General features: G+C 40.6%; 1 protein-coding gene across 4 annotated transcripts in view; it reads left to right on the forward strand.

Moving 5' to 3' along the window:
* LOC108967163 overlaps positions 1-9,723 on the forward strand; it is a 40,481-nt gene extending 30,758 nt beyond the window's left edge. For all 4 annotated transcript variants that reach the window (XM_018930431.1, XM_018930433.1, XM_018930432.1 and 1 more), the window contains 2 exons: positions 6,189-7,007; positions 7,071-9,723. In XM_018930431.1, coding sequence (XP_018785976.1) covers positions 6,189-7,007; positions 7,071-9,331 — 3,080 coding nt within the window. In that variant the 3' untranslated portion in view covers positions 9,332-9,723. The remainder of the gene's footprint in view (positions 1-6,188; positions 7,008-7,070) is intronic.
* The last annotated feature ends 449 nt before the right edge of the window (positions 9,724-10,172 follow it).

The raw sequence follows: 10,172 nt of genomic DNA on the forward strand, positions 1-10,172 counted from the left end.
TAAAAATTTTAAATAATTAAAAAAAAAATTAAATAATTCAAAAAAAGTTGAAATAATTAGGGTACTCACAACTTGTCATATCGCGTCGTAAAATCATAAAATCAAATGTTTACACATCATAAAAGCAATTTATTGTTGGATTAGGCACGAAAGTGAGTTTACGCAATTACAATTTCCAGCGCTATGTTTTCGGTTCGTTATAACTTATAATTTTATGAGACTATATAAAACTCCTAAATATAAAAAAATTATCAAAAAATAGTTTTCTCTTTTTTTATACCTAAAATCAAAACTAATAAAAAAAATTATAGGGACAAGAACTCCAAAAAAACTTAGCAGATCTTAACTGAAACCTAAAATAAAACATATGTGTGTTGTAAATATAAACGTACTCTACCTAACCTAACTAAAAGTATTTCCAGCGACCGAACTCATTATCAAGCACAAGAATCAAAAAACGATAGATTATACAATGTTTTGCGCTTATAATATTTCCCATTAAACTTCCAGAACACAGAATATTAATTTTTCTCACTTACCTTGCATATTCGACACGATTTAGGACCGGTAGTGGTCTACTGTGACACAAAACGACTACTTACGACCGGTTTGAGGACATAATTCCCTCAACCTCTTCTTTTCGACAGCGCATTTGGTCATGTTGTGTACTATAATTTAGGAGGAATTATAATATAACTGCTACTCATAAAACCGTTTCGTCTTCTCCTGTCTGCAACAATTAGAATATAGTTTATCCATTTCTGAATTCGCAGTATATCAACAAATTTTACCGCTTTCAGTCAGGATTCTTAGAATGTATTTTGAATACTGATTTTCTTTTCTATGGGAAAATATCTTTAGTGACAACTTGCAGCTATCATACGGTCATACTTTAGTCGAAACAAACCATTTAGATCATTCAAGTTTATTTGAAGTGCCGGCCAACATAGCCAATATTGCTTTAAGTTATAAATTTATAGAAATGTACAGTTTTAACTCAAAGCTTTATCTATAGAAAACATGCTGACAAATCTGTGAAAACCTCCTATAGTGTCGAACACAGTAGTTCCAAAGGAGTTTTCTAGGGCAAACACAATCCATTTTATCTACGATCTTTTAAAAATGTTTTGGCAGTTTTAAGGACTGCGTGAGACTGTTTTTGGAGTTTGCAAGAACTTCGTTAGATTGTCAAAGTAGATATAACCAAATATATGTTGCTCAATAACCTTAATTAATATTCATTGAGCTTTTGTTATGTTTTATACATGAGTCCGGACCAACTATCCAAAGTCTCGAAACAGTTCTGGATCACCTCGCTGATTTTTTCGATCACTTTCTTCTGAAAATTCTCATTAATTGATACTATTTTCAGCTCATATTTGCAATAAATGCTTACAATTTCCTATAACCGCGTTTGCGGTGTCTATCTCAATAAAGCAGCTTAAAACTTCTGACCAGATAATTTTTTGCGTAATTTTTTCTTGACTTAAAAAACTTTTTCCTTTAATTTTTCTTTCCTTGAAAATATTAATTACATACAAATTGTTCTCTCTTCTTTGAAAATATCAACACTTTAATAAAAAGCAATCGACTTGAGTCCTTGGCTAATTTAATTCTTAATTGTTTTTCATTCAACTGTTTTGCATCTATAGTTCTCCTGTGGTTTATAAAAAAAAAATGAACGATCTAGAATTTCAAGTTTTCGCTTGGAAAACATCAACTCTAGAATAATAAAAATTCGACAATAATCCGTGGATAATTTATTTTCTATCTTTTTTTTTTTTATACAGCTGATTTTTTCCCGTAATTCTCATATGATTTATATAATTTTTGTATAAATAAATTACTAAAAATTCTTAGCGTTAAAAATATACAAAAATAAGTTAGAAAAGTGTTAATAAATGTGCAAGATAAGTGTGTAAATATTGAAAAATATCCGAAAACTCCGATAATTTACTCAACACGCTAGGCGCTAGAGCAATTTTTCAGCTGAAAATTGATAGCCCGAAAAATGCATTGTCTCTGCAACCATAATTGCTCACGAATTTTCTTTTGAGTCAGTGCGTGCTAGGAGCAGCGCCCATATGCTCCATAGGATACCAATAAATATATTTGTATGTATGTATATAAACACATACACGCACAGTCACATGTATTGAACTGTGCGAAAACCAACTTTTTGACGTGTGTACCTTGCAACATCCTTCGTGAGACGCGCGCTGCAAATTGTGTGCGAACAAAAAAAATAAAAAAACAACAACAAAAAAATAAGAAAACTACTATAAGCCAGAACGAGAGCGCAGAGCCGAGAGTGCTATTTTTTATATTTACATATCTAAGTATGTATGTAAGCAAGTGAGCACGAGTGCACTTTTTAGCAATGTTTTTTTGTCTTTGTGTTCGTTGTTTTTTTTTTTTTGTGGCGCTGCGAACTCACAAATGCCAACAAGTTTAAGTGTGCAGTTCAAGAAACAAAACGCAACACGACTAACACTAATAACAACAATTTTAGTGACAGCTAGCAGCAACAACAATAATAAGCAAAAGCAGCAGCAAACTACGTACAACAATAACAACAACAACAGTGGCAAAGTGTGACAGCAGTCAAACATGAAAAGTGCAAAATACACAATATGCCGCTGCAAGGAAAAAGGGATCAGAGTTCATGCTCGAACTCTTTAAGCAAGAACTACACTAACACTATATCAACAACAACAACAATAACGAAATGCAAGCGTGTAACGCAATCGGTAGCTGACACTCCCATTTCATATCAGCTACCATGCACAACACTGCGCGCTGACAAAAGAACAGCAACAACAACAAGAATCGCAACAACAACAACAACCACTAAAATGTACCCCCAGTGCGCCTATGCACGGTGACCGCATACAGCCTGTCTCTTATACACATCTAGATGTGTATAAGAGACAGACACTGCGCGCTGACAAAAGAACAGCAACAACAACAAGAATCGCAACAACAACAACAACCACTAAAATGTACCCCCAGTGCGCCTATGCACGGTGACCGCATACAGCATAGCGGCATGTCGTTATCCTTGCGTTTTATTGCGGTTGGCGTATGAGTGCTTTTGTTGCTTCACGGCATACGCGCGTGTGTGTGTGATTGCTGCTGTGTGCGTGAAGTGTTAACAAAAGTCTTTCAACCCCGCTATGATTGCTGTGTGCCCCTGTGCTGCTGCCACTATTAAACGCACCCCTACTCTATTGTTTGCCTTTATACGAAACATACCTGTGTATGTGTGTGTATGTGCGTGCAATTGTTTCCGCTATTGTTTACCTTTTGTGTGGGTATGTGTGCGTTTTTGATTGTTTTCGTGGACAATACTGCGGTTACGTGTTTTCTACTTAGTGTTTTTTTTTCTATTGTTATTGTTGTTGTATTTGCCCTACGACTAAACACCACTAACAACACTATTAATATACAGTTTAGTGTGCTACCCGACACCGCCGTCGCCGTCGCCGTTGATGAGCAATCACATGCAACTTATAAAATGTGTTAAGCGTAAAAACAGACAGACGTGAATTGAAACGTGTATCCGTGAAAGGCATCAAGCGAAGACGAGCCTCTTCCGCCAAGAGCCACTCACTCACATACATATGTATATAATACTACGCCATTGAAAACAATACAGTGTGTTAATTTTGAAAAGCCAGCAGTGTAAATCGTTTCGTTCTTAAATGGAAAGAAAAATAAAAAATAAATAACGGTAAATTAAAAAAAAAAACAATAATAATAATAATAAATAATTGTTCTACATTGCGCGCTCTTGGAGAGCAGCGCTCGCGCGCCGGCGTTCACGCGTCCACTCGTTCGCTCGTTTTTCTTACGCTCCCACGCCGCTCACATTACGACGCTCTCGCCTGTGCATTTTGTCGTGTGTGTGTCTGTGTGTCGGCAATATAATAAATGATGGAATGGCTACCGAGAGGATTGCCCAGCATCCATGCACCAATACCGATTTGTGGTGAGTTGTTGGTAATGTTATCTATCTATCATCCGTACCGTACCCGACCCTATGTCTACATATACATATGTTTGTATGTATGTATATGTTTGTTTGTACATATGTACGTACGAGTTTTTAATTGAAATTCAATCAAATTCAAAATTTCATAACATATTCATTTTTGTTTGCCTCAACATGCATTCTGCGCACATTTGCCGTGGCATCTTATTTGCAATGCCTGCGCTCATACTGGCACACATACATATATTCCTTGCGATGTGTGTGCGTTTGTAATGCAAATAGCCGTAGGTAATTGTTTTAGAAATATTTGTGAATTGTACGAAATCAATTTTTGCGAATCACTTTTACCTCAAATTTATATTATTATTTTATTTCACTGGAAATTTTGTTTCTTTTTCGATTTTTTTTTATTTTGGCCACAGATCTATTTTGTAAGTTTGATAACCACTCAATTTTATAATTTATATGGCTATAACGATTTTTCCGCATAATTTTTTTTAATAAAGCATTTGGTTCAAAATGACAATTTTTTTAAGTAAAACCAATATTGGCGATTAACGCATGACATCTGCGTGGCATTCATCTTCTTTACTAGCGTAGGCAGTCTATCACAACATGATCGATTTGGTTAGCGGCTTTTCGATCCGGAGACAGCCGGAAAGCTTGATGAATTTTTCTATGCTGAATCCTAATACTACAGATAATCATATTTAGGGAATCGGCGTAGTCGATCAGCCTCAACCCATTTGGGGATGTTTTATCATGGTGGCTGAACTTACCGACCGTTGTGCCAAATATACCTTCTTTGCTCACCCTGACGTTAAAGTCGTCAAGCACGATTTTGGCGCATTTGCTCGCCTTTATATGTCTACTGGACCTACTCGGCTCAGTCCTTGTCCCGTCCATCACATTTCTTGGACGACGGTGCTGTCAGCCTTTAGGCACATTCCCTAAGGGATCCAGGTGCCTGGCTTTAAATCGTAATCCTTAATGCGCTTGCCGTGGTCGTCATCAAAAGAATAATCTCTCATCCGAGACTGTTTAGCTCATCTTCAAACGAATGCTCTTTAACTACCCAGAGGATACTTGGTCAAATACCGGAAATTGTGAGCTGCTTGAGCCATATGTAAAGGAATCGCGTCTGGCCACTCTCAAGTGAATGGTGTTCAGAGAATTTTCCTCACTTGCGTGAAGTTCTAGACATGACTCCATCCTCCTGCGTGGCATTGACTTCACTGATTTTTGTTAGATGTCCTGCGGAATCGCTTCTCAATGCTTCAAATCCAAGAACAGTCAAAAATTTACATAAAATCACTGCTTAGTGCATTGAGCAGTGTGTTTCGGATCATTCGTGCTAGTACATCCCTCTTAAGAGTATGTTAGCGTTGTGACGTTGTCGTCATTATTTACCAACATGTTCCTAAATTGGTCCTTATATAGGCCAAGTATTATAGGCGTAGAGTACCTAGGGTTCAGCTCTTTTCGTTTTGGGCGTTTACATATCTTTTCCCACCTCAACACATTCTGTTTTTATTAGTTTCGTCAGAAAATACTACATTTTTTCATTTACTTGTTGTCTAGTTGTGAAATTTTAAATCGATCTCCAAACGATTTTTTTTTTGCGAACAGAGAGCAGCGGCTTCTTCCAGGAAATCCTTCCAAACAGTCCTGCTTCCTGAAATCATTTTTTAATAGTATCAGGGCTAATACGTTCTCATTGTGCATAAACACTTATGCTTTAATTCCTCTTGGTAGTTATATGCGGATCTTTTCTTGATTCGCGAACAAGAAGTTCGTCTTCTTTTGATGCCGTTTTACACGTTATGGTACTTGTTTTATGGCCATCACTTTCAAAATGTTCAGTGCATATGTAGTTTCCTTTGATTTACCATTCTCTCGCACCTATTATGGAGTGTGTTCAGATATATAGAGTTTCCAATATTAAAAAAAAAAGGTTAGAAAGCATCCCATAAATACAAAACATTACATCGAAACATTCGATTATATTTTTGATTACATTAATGGCCATGAACACAAAAATCTGTTCAGTAATTAAATGACAGAAAATTTTCGATTTATTAAAGCAGAAAATTCTATTTTCCTGAAATATATTCTTTAAAATATTCACTAAATACTTTATATTGAAAAAAAAACTCGCATTTTAATAAAATAAAATTTATTATTTTTCTTGCAGTTCCTCCAAAGAGTGGCCAAAAGCGCCCAGCAACAAGTCCAGCACCACCCATCCCGTCGCCACATCATATACAATCGCCCTCCACCACACCCGGTGCTGGCAATAGCAGCGGTGGCAATGCGGCAGTGCAAATGACGTCCAATTCGGCGCTGTTGAATCATGTTATGCCACCAAATCAATTAAGTGGCTTGCAAGCAGCCTCTTTGCAACAGCAACAGCAACAACATCAGGCACATCAACAGGCTGTCGCTGCAGCAGCAGCAGCCGCACAAGCGCAACAGCAACAAATAGTTGGCGTACCGGGTGCGCTGAATGCGGCACAAGCGAGTGCACGCGGACCCTTCGCCTCGGCATTGCGCAACTTGGCTAAGCAAGCCGACATCAAAGAGGAGGACGATATCAATGTGCGCGTCGAACGTAACGAGCGCGCAGTACCGCTAAGTGCGGGTAGTAGTGGTGGTGGTGGCGGTGCAGTCGGTGTGGCCGCGGCAGTAAGTGTTGCCAATACCAATGTGGTGAATGTGTCCAATACGACACGTGCAGCAATGTCAAATGAACGGCTACCACCAAGCGGTGGTGGTGGGCAAATCAGTGGTGTGGACGAACGTTTAATGGCCAAAAAGCGTACTGGTTCGTCGCCGCAACCAGGCGAGAAGATCGCACGTATGTCTTCGCAACAGTCGGTGCAAATGCAACCTGAGTTATTGGCGCGCAGCGGTTTTCAACCATACCGATCAGATGAGCGCCTGATACATCCGGCGGGCGCTTTTCCCTTGGAAGCCTATGCCACCTTCGCAGGTTTACCAACGATGCCGCCAGGTGAGTGTACGCGCGCTCTATGTTATATATAATAACTCTAGCATAATTTACTCTCTTTTGTAGGGCCGTTCTTGAGTCCAGCTGGTCTGCCTTACTCCGATCAATTGTACTTAGATCAACGCTTTCAAATGCTACGTGCAGCCGGTTCTCACCACACACACCCGCATGCCCTCTATCCACCAATGGCTTCGCCCTATGCTTCTCATTTATATTCGATGATACCGGGCGCAGCGCTTGGTTTGGGCTCCGCCTTGCATGAACGTATGAAATTAGAGGAGGAACATCGCGCGCGTATCGCCAGAGAAGAAGAACGCGAAAGGGAAATACAGCGGGAAAAGGAACAGCGCGAGCGCGAACGTGAACAAAGGGAACGCGAGCAACGTGAGAAAGAACAACGAGAACGCGAACAACGCGAAAAGGAGCAACGTGAGAAGGAACAGAAAGAAAAAGAAGCACGTGACCGTGAGTTACGTGAAAAAGAGCGTGAGGCAAGAGAACGCGAAAGGCAAATACTATCTGCCTCTCATCATTATACAAGTCAGTTATATTCGCCATTGGGACGCAATTTACTTGGACCAATGATGCCACACTTGGGTTTGGGTTTGCGTGCACCGCCCGGTGCATTGCATAGCCTACCGCCGATGTCCGCCTACCATGCGGCGAGCCAACGTCAGAGTCCACACTCTGCAATGGGTCTCAATCTCGGTTTGCCCGGTTTGGGTAGTGTACCATCGCTATCGCATGGTCCTGGTGGCATACCGCATCATTTACAACAATCTGCATTGGGACTGGCACACCCAAGTGCTGCTGGCTTAACGCATCCGGGCTTTCCTGGTGCCGCTTTGGGCTTGTCACACCACGGTATAAATCTAACACATCCACATATCTCACCACACCATCCGGCAATGGTGCCCAGTCATCAGATGTCACCACACTCATCATCGATAGCCTCGACCTCGACCACTACCACATCGCCACACAATCTAAATTTGAGTATGCAAAGCAATGCGGGTGCCAGCATGAAGGTATCAGTGCCCAGTAGTGTTTCACAAACGTCCGTATCGGGTTTGCAGTCCTCCACCAGCATGACTCAAGCCACTTCGACGTTGTCCTCACACATTCCGCAAATGAGCAACTCACTTTACCACTCGCATCACTCTAGTCAGCATCTAACCAGCGCTGGACTGGCACCCACATCTGCGCATCAGCAGCCGCCGACCTCAATGCCGCTTTCGCTAACTAGTAATTCGGGCCGCAGCCATTCGGCATCGCCCATCACAATGAAAGCAACACCGCAATTGTCGAACAACAATCCCGGTATGCATAATCAAAACGGTGGACGTTCCGCCAGCAGTCCACATGCTTCACGTCAGCTGGCTATGAGCCAAACGCAACACCAGCAAAATGCAGGTGTTCACGATAAGCAAAATACTTTGACGCCGAGTGCACTCGAGCCGGCCACACTAGATCTGACTGGTTCGAATTCCAATTCCAGCGTGCAAGTGTCATCTGTAGCCAGCAGTGGCGGCGGTCATAACACACACTCGAATGAACTAAACGGTACCAGTGGCGTTGAAGCGATTGGCATTGGGGAACGCAAAGATAACACTGCTGCGATAGCGAAGAATCTCTCGCTCAATGTAAACACCAGCGATAAGAGAAGTCCATCGACATCGCCCACAGTTGCCGCCAAAGATAATGCTGCCGCATACAATATGAGCGTGTCGAACAACGCCGAAGATTCAACGCGACAATGCAGTCCAAACAGCGCGATGTCCACCTCAGCAGAGCCGCATACATCGATATCGCCGCCGGCGAAACCAACAATCGGTGGCGATTCCATAGGTGGTGCCGGTCATGGAGCAGGTGCAGGTTCAGGTAATTACAACAATAATTCCAAAGTTACCGCCGTACCGTCAGACAACATTGTCAAGCCAACAAGTGACCCCTCAACGGGTGTTTTTGCAACCAACAACACACAAAATGTACCGCCCAACGATACAGTACGGCCGACGGTAGGCGCCACAGATGTGCAGTCGACAGCAACACCGACCAACACCAACACCAACAACAGCAGTAACCACAGCCACATCACATCGCCTACAACTACCACGCCCGATGCGTGCGCCAGTGTAGGCGGTGTGACCTCCACGACCGGTGGCAGCACCTCGCCGCCTGTGGTGAGCAGCAGCACGAATATTGTAAACAACAAAACACAAAAGAAGAGCAATTGCGATGAAACGGTGTCCAGTGCGACGCCAACAACTACCACGGCCGCGATCGAGGTGAATGGCGGTGGCGCTGCTGCTGGTGGCGGTCGGTGATGCTGTGCTGCCGCGTGTCTGTTTGCCCAACGGCACCAACAACATAAGCAACAACAGCACGGAAGCGCATACGCCAAACGCTATACTTATGCGCTCGTATAAATATTTCTTAACTGTAATTACTTTAGCACACTTAAGGTTAAGCCAAGCTTCATGCCATGTACCCCTTAATGGAGATCACCGTCTGCTCATTTTTGCGTTTCTTATTGAGTCACTTTATTTTGCAACTTTTCGTTTACACAAATCTCCGAATTATTTTATTCTTACGAATTCTCTTTGCATATCTATCTATTGGACTAATGATATACTTACACTTTTATGTTAAAGCAACAACAATATATCGGCATTTTGCCTTAAATATATGTGTATTTGAATTTATGTGTATAGTGTAATTTTCAGTTCATTTTTAATATTATTATTAAATTTTCATTTCATTTCAATTTTAGTTTAGTTGCTTAAGTAATATACATACATACCTACTACATTGGATTCGAATTAAGGTTTTCATAGATGGTAGAAAAACAACTTGCTAACACAATAAAAAAATACAACAAAAACAAATAATATTACCAATAACATTGCGAAGTATGCAATTTCGAAATTACAATTATTTTTTGAATTTATGAAATAAACTTTTGCAATCCAAATTCTACTGTGTTTCAACTATTCTACTACTTATGCGTGTGTGTATATGTATGATTTCGTTTACAATGTGTTTGCCTTCAGTTTGTTAAGAGGTTTTTTTATAAAAAAAAAATAATTTTATGTTGACTGGTATTTTTAAAATATTTTTTTTTTATTTAGAGCATTTTATTTTTTTTTAGTAACAAATTTTTATTGT

The sequence above is a fragment of the Bactrocera latifrons genome, unplaced genomic scaffold (genome assembly GCF_001853355.1).
Source record: "Bactrocera latifrons isolate USDA-ARS-PBARC rearing strain unplaced genomic scaffold, ASM185335v1 scaffold_179, whole genome shotgun sequence".
NCBI lineage: Eukaryota > Metazoa > Arthropoda > Insecta > Diptera > Tephritidae > Bactrocera > Bactrocera latifrons.